This window comes from Monodelphis domestica, chromosome 6 (assembly GCF_027887165.1).
Source record: "Monodelphis domestica isolate mMonDom1 chromosome 6, mMonDom1.pri, whole genome shotgun sequence".
Classification (NCBI taxonomy): domain Eukaryota; kingdom Metazoa; phylum Chordata; class Mammalia; order Didelphimorphia; family Didelphidae; genus Monodelphis; species Monodelphis domestica.
The window spans coordinates 27,769,652-27,790,630 of record NC_077232.1 but is presented as its reverse complement, the minus strand read 5'-3'; the positions used below and the strand labels follow the sequence as shown (position 1 = coordinate 27,790,630).

The following is a 20,979-nucleotide window of genomic DNA, read 5'->3' as shown; positions in this document are numbered from 1 at the left end:
CACTGGGACGGGTTGGTAGAGACAGTCTGTGGGCACCTGCTTCCTAGACGTGGAGCCTCAGCCAAGCAAGGCAAGGCAGGCTTGCCGCCCCATAGTCCCTCAGAGCCTGGGGGTTCCTGCCCTCGTCTCCTTCCCTCCATCTGGCCGCAGCTTTCTGCCATCCCAGACCTCGTGTAGTATCCAGAAGGGCTGGGATCATCTCCAGTTTACAGCTGGGGAAACTGAGTCCCGGGTCAGGGAGGGAGGGAAGAACTCAGGCCAAAGTGGGCCACCGTAGGTCCCCAGGAAATCTCAGGGGCCTGAAGCTGCCCTGCGCTGCTCCCTGCGGCCACCAGGGGATGCCAGACTCTTGGTCCGAGGGAAATAGACCAGAGCATAGGAAAGTGACCAGGGTTTGGATCTCCCAAGTGGTGGAGCCTCCAGAGGGGAGGTCTAGTCCGGCCAGAAGCTTGCCCCAAAGACGCCAGAGGTCTTGAGCAGCTCCAGGGCCAGGAGATGTTCCAGTGGGGCCCGCTGAACCCATCCTCTCCCCCAGCACCCAGATTTTAGCTCTGGCTCTGGGGTTGCCCTGGGTTCTAGAGTCGGGTCCGACGTTCTAGGGTTCTTGGTTCCTCTCTTCCATCTGCCCTCTCAGCCCCATTGGGCCAGACCAATTCTCTAGCACTGTGGTGATTCCTAGGCAGGATGGCATCCCTCACCTGTGCCCGCCGCCCCATTCCCTTGAGCCTGGAGACTTTTAGAAGGTATTAGAGTAAAGAGTGGGTGTGGGGGAGAAGGGAGGGGAGAGCAGTGCTTCTGAGCAAGGCTAACAAGAGAGCGGGGTCCAGGGCACTGGACAGGGAGGGCCACGGGCTGAGTCCCTCACTGGTGGTTTCTCAGAACGCTCCAGCAGCCCCTCTCAGAAGGGCAATGCCCTCATCCCAAGGCATCAGATCTGTATTTAAAGAGCCTTCCTGGATCTGGAGCGTGGGGGTCTCTGAGAATCCCCCAGGATCCCGGATGGGGACCTTGAGGTAAACCCAGATGGGGTTCTCGGGCGCCAGTTCCATGTATCTCCCTTTCCCACCACCCTCTCCACCCACGGTGGATGACTGGCACACAGTTGGTGCTTAATAAATACGGAGTCCAACTGACAAGGGTTTGCAGACGTGGCGCCAGGGAATGTCTGCCACCCATGGGCAGCTGGCATCCTGCCCACTGCCCCCCTCACGGAGCCTCTGTCTGTATTTGAAGGCAATACTGTTGTTTCTGGTTCTGAGTCCAGCTTCCTGAGGAGTCGAAGGGTCCACCCTAGAGCTGCACAACTTGGGCTGGAGAAAACTCTTTCCTGCCCCTCTAACTCTTCCAGACCCGATGTCTGGAGGGGGTGTTGGGGAGGGGCCATTCCCTAGCCCTGTTCTGAGTTCGAGGATGCTCCAGAGATTCTTGCTCTCCTCCCTTTACCCTGAATCCAGGATCCCTGAAGATCCCTCTCTTCCCTGACAGACTCCAGATCTTGGTGGAAGGGTGGGAAGTAGGCTTTCTAGCTTCCTCCCAAATGACCCTGGGAGTTAGCATCTTGGATGCCTCCCTGGGACCTCTCCTGGCCCCCTGTGGATGGACAGCCCCATCTTTCTCCACTTTTCAGGAGGTTCAGCCATCTTAGACTGCCACCCCTACTGCCTCTGACCAGGAGCCCCAACCTCATCTAGGAGCGGCTACTGTTACACTGTAAACCAACCACTCCCCAGCTCAGGGTCCAAAGCTCTCCCCTACTGCAAGGGGCAAGCTTAGCGCCATCTGCGTCTTCCCAGGAAAGATTGTTCCCTTCTCTGGGCCCCATTGTTCTCACCAATAGAACAAGAGGGATGCACCAGATCATTTCTAAGGTCTCTCCTAGCTTTGACATTCTGTGGTCTAAGGTCCCTCCCAGTCCTGACATTCTGTATCCTAAGGCTCCTCCCAGCTCTAGCTTTCTGTGTTCTAAGATTTCTGATCTTCTGAGTTCTAGGGTTCATCCCAGCCCTGACATTTTGAGTTCTAAGGACCCTTCCAGTCCTGATATTTTGAGTTCTAAGGTCCTTCCTAGCTCTGACATTCTATGTTCCAAGGCCCTACCCAGTTCTGACATTCTGTGTCCTAAGGCTCCTCCCAGCTCTAGCCTTCTGTGTTCTAAGGTTTATGATCTTCTGGGTTCTCGGGTTCTTCTGAGCCCTGATATTTTGAGTTCTAAGGACCCTTCCAGTCCTGATATTTTGAGTTCTAAAGATACTTCCAGTACTGATATTTTGAGTTCTAAAGACCCTTCCAGTCCTGATATTTTGAGTTCTAAAGATACTTCCAGTACTGATATTTTGAGTTCTAAAGACCCTTCCAGTCCTGATATTTTGAGTTCTAAAGATACTTCCAGTACTGATATTTTGAGTTCTAAAGACCCTTCCAGTCCTGATATTTTGAGTTCTAAAGATACTTCCAGTACTGATATTTTGAGTTCTAAAGACCCTTCCAGTCCTGATATTTTGAGTTCTAAGGAACTTTCCAGACCTGATATTTTAAGTTCTAAGGTCCCTCCTAGCTCTGACATTCTATGTTCTAAAGCCCTACCCAGTTCTGACATTCTGTGTCCTAAGGCTCCTCCCAGCTCTAGCCTTCTGTGTTCTAAGGTTTCTGTCAGTTCTAATCTTCTATGTTCTAGGGTTCTTCTGAGCCCTGACATTTTGAGTTCTAAGGACCCTTCCAGCTCTGACATTTTGAGTTCTAAGGACCCTTCCAGCTCTGTCATTTTGAGTTCTAAGGACCCTTCCAGCTCTGACATTTTGAGTTCTAAGGACCCTTCCAGCTCTGACATTTTGAGTTCTAAGGACCCTTCCAGCTCTGTCATTTTGAGTTCTAAGGACCCTTCCAGCTCTATCATTTTGAGTTCTAAGGACCCTTCCAGCTCTGACATTTTGAGTTCTAAGGACCCTTCCAGCTCTGACATTTTGAGTTCTAAGGACCCTTCCAGCTCTGACATTTTGAGTTCTAAGGACCCTTCCAGCTCTGACATTTTGAGTTCTAAGGACCCTTCCAGCTCTGACATTTTGAGTTCTAAGGACACTTCCAGCTCTGACATTTTGAGTTCTAAGCTCCTTCCTATGTCTAATATTCTATGTTCTAAGGTCCTACCCAGTAATGACAATCTTCCATCTGAAGTATCCTCCCACCAAATCACTAAAATCCTAGATTTTCAATTCCCTCCCAGCTTTAACAGTTTTAAGATTCTTCACAGCTTTGACAGTCTGTGTTCTAAGGTCCTTCCCAGTTCTCACATTCTGGGTTCTAAAGGCCCTTCTACTCTTATATTCTAGATTCTGAGGTCCTTCTGGCTCTGACATTCCTGTGCTTCTGTAATGTTACTGTTGATAACATCGATTTGCTGGTTTTTAAATAAGGGGACCTGAATTCAAATCCCCCTCTGTCATTTACTCCTGCTTAAACTTGGGTAGGTCAGCCAGCCTCTCTGGTTTCAGCTTTGGCCTCTATAAGACGCAGGGGTTAGACTGGATGACTTCTTGGGTCCTTTCCAGTTCTCTATCTGTGGTTTGATGCTGCTACTGATCATGATCAAGGTAACAAGGAAGTCGGTGAGGATGAGGGTGAGGATGAGGATGGTGGTGATGATAACCCCCCCCCACCAGACAGCCTCTTCCCAATAATAGATGCTCCACGAGAAGCTCCCAACCAATGGGGGAGCAGAGTGAAGGCTAGAGGGGACCAGCCACACCCATCTCTCAGCGTGCTTAGATGGGCTCAGATGACTTTCATTCTTTGTCTGCATCCCCAGAGCACTACTGAATGCCTAACAAATGCCTATTGAGTGATTCATGAGGTACGTTGGAAGCCAAAGAGAGTAGGGTAGAGCAGTCACCCCATCCTAGTCAGAGGGCCTTTGAGAGAGGGGAGAGATGGGAACCACTTACCACTATGGCTCTCTCCATCACTGCCGATATATGGGTAATATTCGTGAGTTTGGCGGTACAGATCTGTGTCGTAGGGCACCATGTCTTCTGATGGCTGTAGAGAAGAGAAGGGATGAGGTCTTGGCCAAGGACTTGGGGGGCCCTCATTCTGGCCTACACAGCCCCCAATCCTCAACACCCATTCTATGGTCCCCTCCTTAACCTGGGTTCTCTCCTCTCCATCTAGAAAGCGGAAACTATGACAAGAGGGTTCTTCCCTAAGAGGAGTTGAAATGTGTGTAGGTGGAGTACAAAGACCTTTCTACAGACTGGGCCATGGGAGAGGACACCAGCTCTAATGGCCCCGGGCAGAGAGCAAGAATCTCAGAGGTCAGAAGTACATGCCCGCGCCTAATGGGAACAAGGGTACCAACAAGGATATTCCTCCTTGAGGTCAGACACTTACTAGCTGTACGATCCTAGGAAAAACCATCTGACCTCTCTGAGCTCCGTAAATTGAAATCCCTCCAAGATCCCTTCCAGTCTTAAGTCTAAGAGCTCAGGATTCTTCCACTCCCTGCATTCCCACTCGCCTTCACTTATCGTCTTTTCCCATTAGAATGGAGGATATTGGAGAGAAAGGGCAATCTTGCTGGCTGGTATTTGAATTTCTAATGCTTAATATGATGCCTTGGCATAGTATAAATGCTTATAAATATATTCTCTCTACTTCCCTCTTTCCCTCCCTCCCTACATACTTACCTACCTATCCATCCATCCATCCATCCATCCATCTATCTATCTATCTATCTATCTATCTATCTATCTATCTATCTATCTGTCTGTCTGTCTGTCTGTCTGTCTGTCTGTCTGTCCGTCCGTCCGTCTGTCTGTCTGTCTGTCCGTCTGTCCGTCTATCTCTTTCTCTATCTGTCCGTCCATCCGTCCATCCATCCATCTATCCATCCATCTATCTGTCTGTCTGTCTGTTCATCCATCTGTCTGTCTGTCCGTCTGTCCGCTTATCTCTCTCTCTCTGCCTGCCTGTTTGTCTGTCTGTCTGTCTATCCATCCATCTGTCTGTCCTTCTGTCTATGTTTCCCCTAGCTCCTTGTATCCCCCTCACCTATGTCCCTACCCCTCCCTCCTCTTCTCCATTCCCACTGGTTCTCATGGGGTCTCAGGCTCACTCACCTGTTCTCCCCCTCACCCACAGTTTGGTTCACTCCACCTTCAAGTACCCCCTTGCTTCAGGCCCTACCTACTTCCAAAAAACGCATTCAAGGGAGAACATCCACCCTCTCTCACTCCCAGCCTCCATCACACTCACTCTGCTTCCCCGTCACGTCTACACCTCCCTCTCCCATTCCCAGAACCGCTGCTCTCTGACAAACCCTGTCCCAGGGGCCTGCTACCAAAGCTGACAGCTTTGGCTGAATTGACTTTAAGGCTCTCTGGGCCTCAGTTTCCTCATTTATAAAAGGACGCGGTTGAACTCTACTACCAGTCCTCAAGCTCGGCTCCTACTTTTTTCCTGAACTTCACCAGAGCGGATGTGGGGCTGGGGAGGGCAGACAGGCCTTCATTCTCTTCCCGTGACTCTCACCCCTGCTCCTATGGAGAGGCCCCCCAAGAGGGGTGAAGGCCTCCCCCTTCATTACCAGAGGTATTTAACAGTAAGAAGCTCAACTACTCCAGACTTGGGGACTGACACAGCCATAGAAACCATTTTGCCTGGAAGAGGCACCCCAAAAGCTCAGTATCCTCCCATCCTTGGGGGAAAACTCCCCGGTCCTCGCTGGCACCCCCTCTAGTTCTAGGATGTAGAGAAAGGCAAGGGGTCTGGACTAAGTCATCTGGAGGCAGAAAGCTGAGGCGAGGCGACAGGGGAGCAATGTGGGGAAAGGGGGAGACCTCTGCTGTAGACTCCCTGATGGCAAGTTTGGAGAAACAAAGCTCCTCTAAGACTAATGACGGGCTAGAGCCCTCGCCCCTAAGGGCAGAGACAGTGTTGGGGGGCACCAAAGCCATTCTGTCCTCCCCTCCCACCATCTCAGACCCAGGAGACCTCAGAGCCTGGACAATACAGACCAGACAGGTACCAGAAGGCTCTGGGGTTCCTGACCCACTCCGGCTGGACGAGAAGGCTAGGGGCTGGCCCCGACTTGGCCTTTCCTCCCTGGCCTCAGCTCAGGCGCCCGAGATCTGGTTGTGGGCTCCACCCTGAGGCGCTTGAGCCAGACGGGAAAGCCTGAGTCAAGCCAAGATTGGCTGGGGGGAGCCCAGTAAAGGGCCCTTTCTCAGCCCCCCGCTTAACTCTTGCGTCTCATAGCAGTTGGAAGATGGAGTCCCATTTGGGGGGCTCTCTTCCCTACGATCTGCCCCGCGGAGAGGGCGGCAGACCCCTCTGAGGGTCTCTTTCCTTCCCCCCTTCCCCTACCGTCCCGTACCCCAGCTCCCTGGAAGCCCAGACCCTCTTCAGTCTGGTCTGATTCTCTCTCGTGCTGCCCTCCCAGAATCAGTCTCACAGGACGAAGGGACCCCAGCAGCCAGCTCGCCCATCCTCTGCCACCTGCTCTGCTTCTGCTCCCACCCCCTGGCCGGACCCGAGTCCCTCTCCCTGCCTTCAGCCTTGCTCTCTCTTCCATTCCCCTCCTTCGGTTCACAGTTGGGGGGACTCCTGTTCCCCCCGGCACCCCGCACCCCTGGGCCCTGGAGGTCCCACCCTCGAGTCTCCGGCGCTCCAGCCTGTGCCCCTCTAGCCCTGGTGCCAAGCCCCAGAGCTCCAGGCTGGAGACAAGCCGGTAGGGCTGCCGCCAGCACCCAGCCGTGAGCATCCATTGCCCTCCCGTCCTCCAACCCTCAGCCCCGAAGCCTTCCACCAGTCTTTAGCCCGGTAGGGCACAGCCAGGGGAAAAGCTTCAGTCCCAATCTTCTCCTCCAGGGCCCGAAAGGAGGAAACACCAGCTTCCCACTGATTAGAAACCAGAGGAGGGGGAGGCAGCCCCCATACTCACAGGGGAGACGAGGGGGAACCCTTCCATCTTGCACGCTTGTAACATCCAACCGATCTCAGGGCCCGTCAGCTCCCCAGGCTCGGCAGGGCCCACTCCGGAGCCCCTGGGCATTGGGAGCCACAGGGTCCGGGCTGGTGGGGCTGGGGGTGGGAGGCGGGCACCCAGTGGGGGCGGGCAGGACGGCTATCGAAGGAGCCTCAGTCCTGCCCCCTGGCCTGGCCGATCCCGAGGTGAGCCCCCTCCCTTGACATTGCAAAGCAGCCCAAGTTCCTGATTTTATCGAAGGGCCTGTAGCTGGGAGATAGTCCCCCCCAGGGTGACATCACCACCCCAGCCCGTTTGCATAAATCTCTTGCGCTACAGGAAGTCTCTGGCTGGCCCCCGGGGCAGGTGGCAGCAGGACACCGGCCTGGGAAGGCCACCCGGCCAGAGCCCCGAGCCCAGAGGAAGCAGGCAGCCCTCTGGGGGGGTGAGGGGGGAAGCCTGAAAGGGGGCAGTGGGTTTAGGAGGGGGAGAAGAGGGCTGAGGCCAAGGCCTGGGAGACTTGGCCCTTCCCCCCCAAAGGCCTGATGGGGCCTAGTGGCAGACTCCCATGTAAGCAGTGGCTGTGGCTGGTATTGCCATGCCTCCCTGTAGCAAAATGACCCCTAGGTCCCCTGTGAGACCCCCTTGAGGTCACCCCAAACTGATTCCCATGTGGCCAGCACTGTTTTCATTTGGTTCTGAATGCTAGAGCTCCTACCAAGTTTAGTACTCCATGTTCCACATTCTAAGGACCTTTCCCAGCTCTGACATTCTATGTTCTAAGGTCCAGCTCTGATGTTCCATGTTCTAAACTTCCCATCCAAGCTCTGACATGCTATGTTCTAAGGCTTCTTCCATGACTGACATCCCATGTTCTCAGGTCCATCCCGGTGCTGACATTCTATGTTCCAAAGCCCTTTCTAGTTCTGGCATTTTGTGCTCTAAGGCCTTTTCTATCTCTGACTTTCTCTGTTCTGATGGTCTTACATTCTATGCTTTATGTGCTAAGGTCCCTTCCAGTTCTCATGTTGTCTGTTCTAAGGTATCTTCCAGATCTGATGTTCTCTATACAGAGGAAACAGAAAGGTCCTCTGAAAGAGAAAGGTGTCAGCAGTTGAGCAAAATGGGAAATGTCTCCTGCAGAAGATGGGCCTGGATCTGAGTCTTGAAGGAAACCATGCGACTAAAAAGCCAGGGGGAAAGACAGATGTGGGGGAATTGTGCTGGGGACAGAGGAAAGCCAATGCAGAAGGGTAGAGACTGGAGAGGGAAATATCTGTGTATTTGACAGAAAGCAAGTAGGCCAGTGTCTTGGCGAATAGAATAGAAGGCTGGAAAGGTAGGAAGGAGCCAGATTATGAAGAGCTTTACGTATCAAAGAGAGAAGAATGCCTATTTGATCATGAAAGTGATAGGGAGCCCCTGAAGCTCCTTGAGCAGGACAGGTGATAGAGTCAAAGCAACACTTTAGAAAAGTCACTTTGGTGCTTGAGCCGAGGATGGATTAGCATGGAGAAAGACTTGAAGCAGGAAGACAAGTAGTTCTAAGACCCTTTCCTTCTATCCCTAATGTTCTGTATTCTAGGGCTCTCGGGAACAGGACTGTGGAGGATATCTCAGGCAGTTGAGAGAATGCTGAGAGGAAATTTACCTTGATGAGGGATCCAGGCATGCTGTCCTTGTCCCTCAGGCCCTGCCTAGGCAAAGCGGTAACAGGTTCACTGTGGAGCTGGGGCCTTGGCCTGGGTCACAGGTGTGTGAGGAATCACAGACATTTTCTGTGCCAGCTTCCTCCCTCACTCTGTTTACACCAACTTCCTTTTCCTCAGCCTGGAGAACCTGAGCATCACATACTATCCTCTCCATCAAAATCCTTGTGGGTCCTGTTCCTAGACTAGTCCCATGAAGTATCCCTCTCCCCTCAACTCCATTCCACTACAGTCTTTAAGTCGATTCAGGAGGAACACCGGCTTCCTGAGACCCATTCTGTTGGCTTGAAAACACTTCTGAGCTGAAGCCCAAGTAAGTAGCTATCTTCCCTCTCTTGAACTCAGTTTCTTCATCAGTAAGATGGGAAGCTTGGACTAGAAGATCTCTATCATCTCTCCTAACTCTGACATTCACTGTTCTAAGGTTTCTCCCAGCTCTGACATTTCTGTTTTAAGATCCTTTCCAGGTTCCCTCTAATTCTAATGTTTTCTGTTCTCTGTTCTAGGGTCTTTTCTATTTCTAAATCTTATGATCTGCTGTTTTCCAAGTCACTTAGTGCCAGTTCTTCCACATTGGAAGCAAATCAGCTGCTGTTTCTCTTCTCCAGGGGCCCCATTCTAAACTCCCTTTCTCCTTTAGCCTTTGAGTAGAAAGGCTATCCTGGTTTCCTTGGCAAGACCCTCCTAAGTGGGGCTCATACTTGAGATCCTAGGATCATGGATCATGGATCATGGATCATGGATGGAGAGCTAGAAGGGATCTCAGAGGATAGCTAGGACAACTTTCTCATTTTACAGATAAGTAAACTGAGATGCATGTAATGTGATTAGATCAAGGTCACCCAAGTTGTATTAGATGTGGGATTTGAGCCCAGGTCCTTTGAATCCAGGGCCAGTGCCATTTCTAGGGCCTCAAAGGACACAGACCAAGGTCTATTCAGAGTAGGAGATGGTTAGAAACAGAAAGTAGAGAGTAGAAGAGGATTAGCTTAGCAAAGAAGAGCCTTGGATCAAGGGTCAGAGGACATAGGCTCTATTCCTGGTTTGGTCTCCATCTATCTGTATGACTTTAGGCAAAATTTCCCATCAAGAATCTTCAGATCTCTCACCCATATAGAGTGGTGACCTTTCTAGTCTCAAACTCCCTTCTAACTCTAAATATATGTGATAAGCCCTGCATTTGGATCTGTTCTGTTGTTCATCTCTATCATAGAGACAGGGCCCCTCAGAATAAGCAAATGGATAAGAGGGACCTTTGTGTGTGTGTGTGTGTGTGTGTGTGTGTGTGTGTGTGTGTTCCATGGGCAGTGGGACCTGCCTGGATTATCAGTGGTTTTCTTTTGTGAACCACACAGTCAAACAAGAGGAAGAAAGAAAATGCCTTTCTTGTCATCAGAAGTCTTTTATTAAATACCTATTTGTACTTAGAGTTTAGAACCCTTGCAGGGGATCCCAGCTCCCATTCAAGAACCTTACATCTCATATCCTGCAGCCAATATTTATGAGAGGCAGCCTACCATGGTACATAGAGCATAGGACTTGGAGACTTCAAATCTGGGCTTGAATACCTTCTTAGACACTTGTTAGTTGTGAGGTAATATGTCTAGAGAAAACTTTCTAATAATTATAGCCATTCCAAAGTGGGATGGGAGGGGTTAACCTTCTTTGGGGGATCTTCAAGTAGAGGCTGGATTGGTTAAGTATGTACTAGTGGGAATTCATTTCTAGGTTGCCATTGTGGTCCCTTCCACTTCCCAAATTCTGTGATCTTTGATCATGAACAGTCATTTAAACTCTCAGAGCCTCAATTTCCTTATCTACAAAACAGGCATAATAATACTTGCACAGTCTATTTCCTTAGCTTGCTGTGAGTAAAGCATCTTATAAACTTTAAAGTTCTAAAGAAAGGTGACATTATTATTGTTTATTAAGAATCTATGGAGGGAGGGGGCAAGGCTTTTTGCTTGATGCTGGAGATTCAAAGGCAAATAATAACACAGCCCCTGGCCCCAAGGAGCCTAAGGTCTAATAGTAGGGTCAGGGTGGGAGTGGGATATGCCCATATATAAATATACATAATAGGTGAAGAAAAGAAGAGACCCACAAAAAAGGATCATTGATTTAGAGTTTGAAAGGAACCTTAAAGGCCATTTAGTCCATGTGTCCCATTTTAGAGATGAGAAAACTGAGGCTTAGAGAGATGATAATGATTTGCCCATAGTTACACAGCTATTAAGTGTGGAGGCAGAACTTGTGTGAGTCTTCTTAACTCCTGGTCTGGTCTCCTGTACACTCTACCAGGCTCCCACCTCTTCAAAATATTAGAAAGCATACCCAGAACTCCTCTTCACACACCTCTATGATTAAGTGAGCCTACCCCCTAGATCAGAAGCTTCTCTCCCTTCCCTTACATTTTACCTAGAGTTCTGAAGATAAGGACCCTTCTAGAAACTAGGTCCTCAAGCTAGGGAACTTCCAAAATTCAGAGAAGAGCAGGTATAGGAGTCAGGGCTGCTGAGTAGTTGAACCTGGAGAACTACTAGATAATTCAGTTTGTCAAGTTTCCAGAGTCTGAGTGATGAAAACAGGGCATATGAGGCTTCCCTCCAAGAGGAAAGGAGTCAGGAAATAACAGTGGATTTTTTCCCCAGCCCAAGGACAACTGGCACTCCTACAAGTCTTTCTCTGTGACTTCATCTCTCAGGTTTGCTTTCACCTCCAATCCCCTAGGCTAGAGCAACCTTTGCCACAGTGGTACCTAAGATCTATTCTTCTTCTAGGCTCTAACCAATCTGTACTTGAAAACATTTTTAAAAAATCTTACTTTCTGGTCTATAGTAGCCCTTTATAGTAGGGTTCTTCTTTTGTTTGCTCATTTTTCCAGCTTATTTCTTGATTTTGTACTTTATATTAATGCTGGGCTCTGTATATTTCTGGGGAGAATCAAATAAATAAAATCTAGATCATGTTTAAAAAAAACATACCACCTTTCTGTCTTAGTAACAACCCTCATATAGAAGGGCAAGGACTAGGCAATTGGGGTTAAATGATTTGCACAGGGTCATATAGCTAGGAAGTGTCCTCCTGACTTCAGGCCTGGTGTTCTATGCACTAGGCTACCTAACTTGCCCCAGATGGAAGAATTTTTAAAGCACCATGCTAAATTGGAGGAGAGGGCAATGAGTAAAGCATGATGCCTGCCCTCTGGAAGCTTCCAGTCAAATAGGAAGAATCCCATATGCCAAAATAACAATAACGTACCATATTACACACAAGTCCACAAGAAAACACAAACCCTTTCTTGGGCTTTCATAGTCAGAGAAGTCATCTTATTCTCCAGGAAATGTTTGATGAATGCTTGGTTAGGTAACCAAGTTAGGTGACCAAGATCTTGTCCCAGCTCTCCCACAGATGTAGGTGTGACTTTGATCAAGTCCATCTGGAAAACAAGAAGATTGGACTAGATGACCGCTAAGATCCCCAGCATGATGTGGGAAGCTCATTGGCTCCAAAGTCAGAGAATCTAGGTTCAAATCCCACTTCCAGTGCCTGTTCTGGGCTCTATGACCCTCCTGGGACTCATTTCCTGCACTGGTAAAACAAGAGAGTTGGGCTTAGTGGCTTCTGTGGATGTTTTCAGTTCTGAATCTACGATCCTAGAATTTTATGCAAGATCCAAGCAAGGTGTTATGGGAACCCTGAATGGGGAAAGATCATGAGGCGCAGGTAGGAAGGGGAAATCAAAGAAGATTTCACAAAGAGGCTTGCTTCTGCGCTGTGTACTAAAAAATGGGCAGGAATTTGGTAGGCAGGGAAGGGGCATTCCAGGGACAGAGAATATCATTGTCAAAAGTATGGAGGCAGAAGAACAGGAGACATGAATGGAACTAGGTGAGTGGCTCAGTCTGCTTAGACTGAGAACCTATTTCATCTAGTGCTGTGTTAATTAAGGCCAAAAAAGGATAAATCAAGTCCGTGTTATGGAGTCTGAACTTTTTCTGGGAAGCATAAGAGGCTATTGAAGGTTTTTGAGCAGAGGAGTACCATGAGAAGAATATAAATTTTAATTAAACTTTTTTTTAAGGAAATAAAGAATCCTTAGCCTGGAAGCAACATGAAGCATGGATTGAAGGAGGAGAGAAATCATGGATGAGAAGACCTACTAGAAGCCTATTTCAGCAGCTTAAACTAGAGTGGTGACAGGGAAAATGGAGAAGAGAGAATAGATGTGAGAAAAATTATAGAGGCAGAATAAGACAAGGGAGAAAGAGAGAAGGAAAGTGGAGAGGAGGAAATAGAAGGAGATGATGAGAGGGAGAGAAAATGGAGGGAAAGAGAAGAGGAATGGAAAGGAAAGGAAAGGATGAGAGAAGAGAAAAGAGCAAGAGACAGAAATGGGAAGATATAGAGGAGGAGATGATGGACTAGAAGGAGCTGGTCCTGCACAGGGCTGGGACATGGTTGGGACTTGCTAAATGCTAACTGACTGACTGGGTTGTATTTATCGACCTCATTCAGATGGTTCCTTGGCAGTGTTTCAGGATTAATTGATTGAAGGAACCTCTATTGAGGTGACGTGACTTGCCCAGGGTCACACAGCTAGTAAGTCTCTGAGGCTAGATATGAACCCAGGAAGAGGAGTCTGGAAGACTCCAAGCTCAGGGCTCTAGCCAGCATCCCCCCTCGCTGCCCCTAGACAGGATAAAATAGAGATAGTGTTTGAGGGGGGCAGTAGGGGGGATGGGCACAGGAGCCCTCCCTGGGGTTCTGGGAGGCCCCGGTTCCCCCTCTCCAGTCAGCCGCCCTCACCAGTCAGCCGCCCTCCATTGGCCAGGCCTAGCAGGGGCCGGAGGTCACCAGCTCACAGAAGCCATAGACGGAACCCAGTCTGAGCACACGCTCGGCCCAGGCCGGGAGACTCGGAGAATGCAGAGCTGGAAAGGGAACTTGGAGGCTGAATCACTTCTTATGGCACTAAGAATCTTACGCGCTTTAGTCATCATTCCCAGGAGGGATCCCCGAACTGCCAAAGAGTCTGTCTATGACACCCCAAAGCCAAAGCACCCCGACTTTGTCCAATCCGCCCGTGCGGATGGAGGGGGGCCCAGCTGGTGAGCGGCCATTGAGAGCGTTTGTGAGCCACACAGCACAGGGCCTGGCCTCGAGGCCTGTGTGTTCTACTGGGGCCAAGGGACCTGCACCCAGATGTCCCCGAGAATGTCTACAAAGTGCCAGCGGGGCATCAGGAAGGGCTTCTCGGAGGAGGCAGCCCTTGGCTGGGCCTCACAGGAGCTGCTCCCCCTCAGAGGCAGGGGTGAGAGGGAGCCCGTGGCACGGGCCCGACGCGGCCTCGGCTCCTGGAGAGGCCGTGAGCTCCTGCCACCCCCATCCGCCCCGTCACTCCTTCCAGCCCTGGCTCTGGCACGAGGAGGGTGGGGGGAGCCGGCGCACCCGCTAATGCAATCCCGGGGCTGTCTGGCAACAGGAAGCGTGGGGTGGCTCCTCTTGCAGCCCGGCCCGTGGGCAGGGGGGGCTCTCGCTGCGCGCCTCCAGGCCCCCCTCCCGAGCCGTGAGCAGGCCCACCTGGGGCCTGCGGGAGGAGGTGAAGCAAGGCCGCAGCGCCCTCCCCCAGGGGCAACTCGTGCTTCAGCCTGGAAAAGTTTACCCCGGGCGGGTGGGCAGGCGGCTCACAGCGGTCCTCTTGCAACTTCCTCTAGCTGTTGAGACACTTCCAGAGGCTCCCCGGCCACGCCATGCCCTGAAGAGCCTCCCCTCCGCGAGGCCCTGCGCCACTCCGGGCTGCCCCCCATCCCTGAGGCTCCCGGCCTCCCTCCTGGCCTGGCTCCCGGCCTCGTTCCCGGCCTCCCTCCTGGCCTGGCTCCCGGCCTCATTCCCGGCCTCCCTCCTGGCCTGGCTCCCGGCCTCATTCCCGGCCTCCCTCCCGGCCTGGCTCCCGGCCTCGTTCCCGGCCTCCCTCCCGGCCTGGCTCCCGGCCTCCCTCCCGGCCTCCCTCCCGGCCTGGCTCCCGGCCTCGTTCCCGGCCTCCCTCCCGGCCTGGCTCCCGGCCTCATTCCCGGCCTCCCTCCTGGCCTGGCTCCCGGCCTCGCTCCCGGCCTCCCTCCCAGCCTCCCAGCGCACAGGCTCTCCTTCCCTTGACCACAGCCTCCGGCAGCCAGAGATCTCACCTCGAGGCCACATCACTCAGCCTCTGGTACCTCAAAGCCAACCTAGGCCTGTGGTGACTTCCTCCCTGTCACCACGGCTGGGCTGGGGAAGGGAGAGGGGGCGCGAAACCCTCCCCGCGCTCCTCCCGCCTCCCTCCGAGCCTGAACCCCACTTTCCCCCCGCACCCCCCACATCCCCTCCTTTTCTTCCAGTGCCTTCTCCCTCCCAGAGAACCGCCCCACAGAGCAAAGAACTTTCACGGCCCTCCTGTAGTCGCCTCAATGAGCATCACCACCCTCGCCCTAAAGAATGATTAGGGGCAGCCGGGCGGCTCAGTGGAGTGAGCCAGGCCTAGAGCGGGAGGTCCTGGGTTCCAATCTGGCCTCAGGCACTTCCCAGCTGGGTGACCCTGGCCAAGTCCCTTGACCCCCACGGCCCAGCCCTGACCACTCTTCTGCCTTGGAGCCAATTCCCAGTACTGACTCTAAGGCGGAAGGTGAGGGTTTAAGAATATAAAAGAGAATGATTTCGCCCAAATCCTCATATGCCGGTCAATCCATCACCAAGCATTTAGTAGGCACCTACTGTGTGCCAGGCACTGTGCCGGGCGCTGGGGAAGGCCAGAACAAAAGGGCAAAGTCACAAGCTCCTTCCTCTCAAGTAGCTTCCGTTCTATGGGGGAGGACCCGAGTTCCAATCCCGGTGTGCCATCCTCTGCGCCACCTTGGACCAGCCTCTTGCCTTGTCTCCAAAAGGGGGGCGGCCCCGAGCATCCTCCCACGGGCTTTGCCCTCCCCCCTCTCTCTGCCCTCCAGGGAGCTCTGCTGCCTGCAGTGATCAATGGGCTTCATTCCCCCCCGAAAGGACGGAGAGCCCTCGGGGGAGAGGAGGGCGCAGAGCCTCCACGTCCTCCCCCCCCTCCAGGGCCCCCCGCGTCCCCCCTCGCCTGCGGACGGGCACAGAGCAGAGGGGTGGAAGGGGAGCGGCCCGGAGGGAGCCCCAGAACGGGGTGGGCCCGGGGGGGTCCCGGGGAGGCCGGCCCAGGGGAGGCCGGCCCAGGGGAGGCCGCGGGCCGCCTGGTTCCCAGAAGGAGTTAACTGTCTTTGGGGCCCGAGTGAATCAGAGGCTCCACTCAGAGCTGGAAATTCCCTGTGCATGGCATGTGGTCACCCAGAAAAGGGAAACGGTGCTTTTCGGAGCGGGGGGCAGCGGGGGCCGGAGCGGAGCAGACGCCTGCTTGGGCCTTGCCGAGGTATTTATAAGCTTCTGGCTCCATCCCAAAGAGGCCGGCCGGCACCCAAGGGCCCGATGGTCAGGCCACAGCCCGAGGGGGAGGGGGAGACGTGAGAGAGAGGGAACAGCCTCGAGGGGAACGGGGAGGGGGGCAGGCCCAGCCCGGGGTCCCCTCCTCGCGACTCCCGGCCTCGCTCTGCTCCCCGGGGACCCCTGCGCCCGCTGGCCGCTGCCCACCCGTCAGGCCTGCCTTCCGCTGCGCTGAGAGGGTCCCCTCCTCCTGGGCCCGAGCCCCAGATCCTGTGGTTAGAGCTTCATTCCTTTAGAGTGAGGCCCAGCCCTAGACGATAGCCCGGAGGAACCTTCCAACGTGAACTCGAGCCTTCGTTTTACCGAGGAGGCGCCGAGCCCCAAAGAGAGACGGCAAAGGGGCAGACCGGAGGCTCGAAGCCGGGCCCCTCCGTCCCCGAGGCAGCTGCCGCCCTGGGAAGCACGACCGCCGAGGACTGGCTGGCGAGAGCCCCGAGTTCGAGTGTGAGAACCCGGCTTTGGGCGCGGCTGCTGGACACGGTTCGCAGATGGACAGAGAGGGCGACGCGAAGGGACAGAAGGAGACCCGCAGGGTGGCCCCGGCCACTTTCCTTCTCTTGAAGACAATCGGGTTGGCTCAGTCGGTCTCTGAGGTGCCCTCCAGACGCTGGCCCAGGAGACAGAGAAAGGGACGATCCCCACCGGCCTGTGCCTCTCGCCTCCACACGCCGCCACCCTGGCGCTCCGGGGGCACAGCCTGCCCGTGCCAGTCCCCCACATAGAGCCCTTTACATGGCGGTGCCAGCCTCTCGCCTCAACACGCCGCCACCCTGGCGCTCCAGGGGCACAGCCTGCCCATGCCAGTCCCCCGCATAGAGCCCTTTACATGGCGGTGCCAGCCTCTCCTCTTCAGACGGGCTTCCCGCCGTCTCTCCTCCCTGCTCTGATCCCGCGGCCTCCTTGCTCTCCTGCCCCAGCCTTTACACAAGCCACTCATCCCCCCGCCTCCAGCCCCCCTTGGAGAGCCCTCCCCCAGCCCATCCAGGGATAAGCACGCACGACTGTGCAGCTCACACCTACAGCCCGCAGAAGGCTCGCCACTGTCGTCCCCATTTTACAGATGAAGAAATGCGGGCTGAGAAGGGAAAGGGTTGGGCCAGGGTCCTCGAGCTCCTCTAGCAACCCCCTCATGCAGTCACTTCTAGGGGCTTTGAGTGTGCAAAGCGCTTTCCAGATGAAATCTCTCCCCACCCTCCTCACCCCTGGGCGCGAGCTCCCTGAGGGGAGGGGAGGAAGGAGCACAGCCTAAAGTCTCCCACAGGGTGGGAGGGCAGAAGCGTGGAGGGGTGATGGGGAGCGTGTCCCAGCCTCCAGGGTCGCCATGTGCACACCTGGACTCATCCCAGCTGGAGCAGAAGGGAGTGCTGAAAAGGCCAAGGTAGGCCTCCAGGTCAGGAAAACTTCCCAACAATCCACCCATGCACAGGCCCGCTCCAGCTTGGGTATCTCTCGGGGGCGGATGGATGCCCACTTACTGGTCAGGCTGGGGCTAGGTGGGATTCTTTCATGTATGCCCCCCCCCCAAGTGCCTCAACTCTTAACCTCTGAGCGTTGGTGCTTCGGGAGGCATTTAACGAGCACCTTCTGGAGGAGCGCCTGAAGGTTTACAAAACTTCTCTCTAAAAACAACTCTCTGGAGTGGGAGGGACGCGTGTTTTTATCTCTTTTTACAGAGGGAGAAACTGAGGCTTAGAGTAGGAACCCTGATTGTCACCTGGCACCCTTCAGAAGGTGCTGCTTCGGGAGAGTAGACGAGAGGAGTGGCGTGCACAGGCCTCAGGAAGTGGGAGCAGGAGGCACGCTGGGGGCCCCAGACCCTTCCCCAGCCTCGCTGTTCCTGAAAGGCTCCTTAGCCCAGAGCAGGCCCAGAGCCGGTCCAGACCAGGCCCGGCGGCGCCTCCCAGGACTCTGCCTTGGGGCTCGCTCCCGCCCTGACTGCAGAGAACACAGGACTTGTTCCCAAAGGCCCGATGGGGGGAGGCTGCACTGCACAAGAAGGGGGCAGGGAGGGGGGCATGCTGGGGAAGGAAAGAGGAAGCCGCGGGAAGAGGCTTTGGGGGATGGGGGGGACGAGGGGCGGGGGTGGGGATGGATGAGGGGGCTGGGCAAGCCACCAGCCACAGTCACTTCATTCCTCCCAGTTTCAGTTTTTAAATAGCAGCTCGGTTTGGAGCTCAGTGGGATGATCCTCGCCCCCACCCCGAGCCCCTGTTCTGGTTCGCCTGGGCCCTAAGATTCCACCGCCACAAGCCGACATCCCAAATGTAGGCCTTCAAGGTCCAGAGCAGATCTTCCCAGAGAGAATCCTGACTGGTCGGGCCTGGTCCTGGCCTGGTCCTGGCCCGGTGGTGCCGGTGGGGCCTGGCCCTGGGCCCGGTGGGCCCTACTTCTTCCAGGGCCCCCTCTGGGCCTGGCCAGTCCTGTCGATGGCCCGGTGGGTCCCCAGGGAGCACGGCTCTGGGCCGGGGACTATTAGGAGAGCCTGGCTCTGGGCCAGCTAGAGCTGGGTGGCTCCTGCTTCTGGGCCTGGCGAAGCTGGACGGCACCAGGCTCTGTGGTTACTGAGGTAACTGCAGCTGGGCCCAGAGCAGATGACAAACTTGATGACTCTCCACATTGGAGGCTTATTTATAAATCGGGCCTCCTCGGTCAGTAAGGCAGCTGCAAGGCCGCCAAGTCAGCAGGCGGGGGCTGGCAAGCCATCCTCGGCTCAGGCCGAATGGCCTCTCCGACACGCAGGGGCTGCAGCCTCTCCCGGCTTCTTCTGGAAGCTGCTAACCCAGGGAATGGGGCTGAGGGGGAACCCAGGGCCCCATAACAGGGTACCAGCCATGTGGGCTCCTAGCGTTGGGCTCCGCACTTCCTACAAGCTGCCCAGGTCCCTCTGGCTCTGTCACAGTACTTTCATCGGCCGAATGCTCTCTACTGACCAGGGCCTTCATCGCCTCCTTCAGCCCCCCAGACCAGGGGGCCCATCAGGCCAGAACCTCTGGACCAGCCCCACCCTGGGCCCCTTGCCTTCGACTCCCTCCTTCTGGCTGCCTGGGAACATTCCTGTGACTTTCTTAGCCAGTGGCTCTTGGGGGATTTGTAGGTCTGGAAAGGGGGAGATGGAAGGAGGGACCCCAAACATGAAGCTGGGCCCATTTTTAGGTGGCCTCTCTCAGAACTCAAGAACTCCCTCATCCATTGGCAAAGAGGTCCCCATTGAGAGATGGAACTTCTCAACCAAATTCTACAAGAGGGCCAATTCCTCAGATCTCTCCACCTCTTCTGCTCCATCATCAGCCCTCGGGGATCGCAGCCCTGAAATGAACCCTTAAGTTCCTCTGCTCTAAGGCTTTAGAGCTTTCACTCTAATGGGGAAGGAACAAACCTCCATGAAGGCCAAAGGAAAGAACCTCCATGAAGGCCAAAGGAGTGAACTTGCACAGATGGCAGAGGAAACCCTGTGAACTTAAGTCCCGCCATATAAGTGAGACACAACAGGAATCATGGTGACTGGAATCAGAGGCTCTGGGTTTGAATTCTGGCTCTGCCAACTGACTAGCCAAGGACTTAACTCCCCATGGCCTCAGTTTCCTCATCTGTAAAATGAGAGGGTTGATCCAGGAGAGCTTTAAGGTCTCTTCCAACCCTAGAACTAAGCTCCTTTGGCCGCTCTGATTCCTAGCCCCCTGGACAGAACCTGCTTTCCTCTAAGCAGAGGAAAAAGGGTAGAGGAAAGAACATCACCAAAAAGAAGCAGAAGAAGGCCAAAAAGAGCACTAGTTTTGGAGTCAAAGGAGCTGGATTCAGATCCCACCTTGCACCTCCCCTCCCCACCTGGGTGACCTCTGACAAAATGACTTGTCCTTGCCAAGCCTGTTTCCTCCTTGAAAGGAGGGGGTTGGATTAGTGGTCTCTACGGTCCTTTGGGGTTCTGAGAATCTTATGACCCAGGAGAAGAAAAGTGTGAGTCACCCCAATGCTTTTGCTCAAGTCTTTCCCAAGATTTCTCAAATTCTCTGCCCCAAGAGCTGGCTGAGCTCTGCGAGCCTCTGTTGCAGCCAGTCCCACCTCCTCACCCTCCCATGTCTGTGGCATGCTCCATGGTGCCGCTGTGTGCCGGCCTAACCCCTCTGGCTTCATGTCTGAGCAGAAATGCTTGGAGAGCCACCCGGGCAGTGGAAGGAAGCCTAGAGGGGCTCCTCGGTGCACTGCCTCTTGGGGTTGTCCCTTAAGCTCAGGCTGAAATGATTTCTCCAGTCCCCCCTGCTCTAAAAGCCTGCAAGTCACCCCTGCCAGGCCTGCCCTGCCGTCTTGGGCTTTGGATCACAAGCCAGGAGCTAAAAGGCCCCTCAGAAGTCATCTAGTCCAACCGCTTTGTTTATCAGTGGAGGAAATGTGCCCAGTCACACAGGAAGTGGCAGGGCCAAGATTTGAATTCAGGTCCCCTGACTCCAAATTCAGAATTCTTTTCACTCCACCTTCTACCCAGCCTACATTCTCTCCCTTCTTGAGGTCTTAGTTTGGGTCAAAGGATGGTGGAGTTAGAGCCAAGAGCGGCTCCCATTTTACAGACAAGGAAATGGAGTCCTCTGGAAGTAAAATGACTGGCCCAAGGCCACACAGCCAGTAAGTGGCCCAAGTCCTCTCTTTCCACCGCTCCATTGGCTCTCCCATCCCTCCTCCAAGAAGTCCCTTTGGCCCTCTCGGGCCCGCGCCATTCTCCTACAGTGTGGGCCTGGCACATGGTGCGACCCTTGGTGAGACGCCAATCTTGACTGCTGCCTGGGTGGCATTGGGCTGTAAGTCTCGAGGGCCTGGGCATTTCCATGGGGC

General features: G+C 54.1%; 1 protein-coding gene across 4 annotated transcripts in view; it reads right to left on the bottom strand.

The window, feature by feature from the left end:
- Positions 1-20,979, bottom strand: part of SPI1 (Spi-1 proto-oncogene) — a 35,720-nt gene that overhangs the window by 13,769 nt on the left and 972 nt on the right. Inside the window, exons 2-3 of one of the 4 annotated variants that reach the window (XM_007497417.3) lie at positions 11,929-12,106; positions 3,939-4,032 (exon numbers count right to left, since the gene is read on the bottom strand). In XM_007497417.3, the coding sequence (XP_007497479.1) occupies positions 3,939-4,032; positions 11,929-11,931 (97 nt within the window). In that variant the 5' untranslated portion in view covers positions 11,932-12,106. Of the gene's footprint in view, positions 1-3,938; positions 4,033-6,934; positions 7,251-11,928; positions 12,107-20,979 lie in introns of those variants that run through there. The other 3 variants (XM_007497415.3, XM_056801777.1, XM_001370178.4) reach the window with 3 other exon arrangements.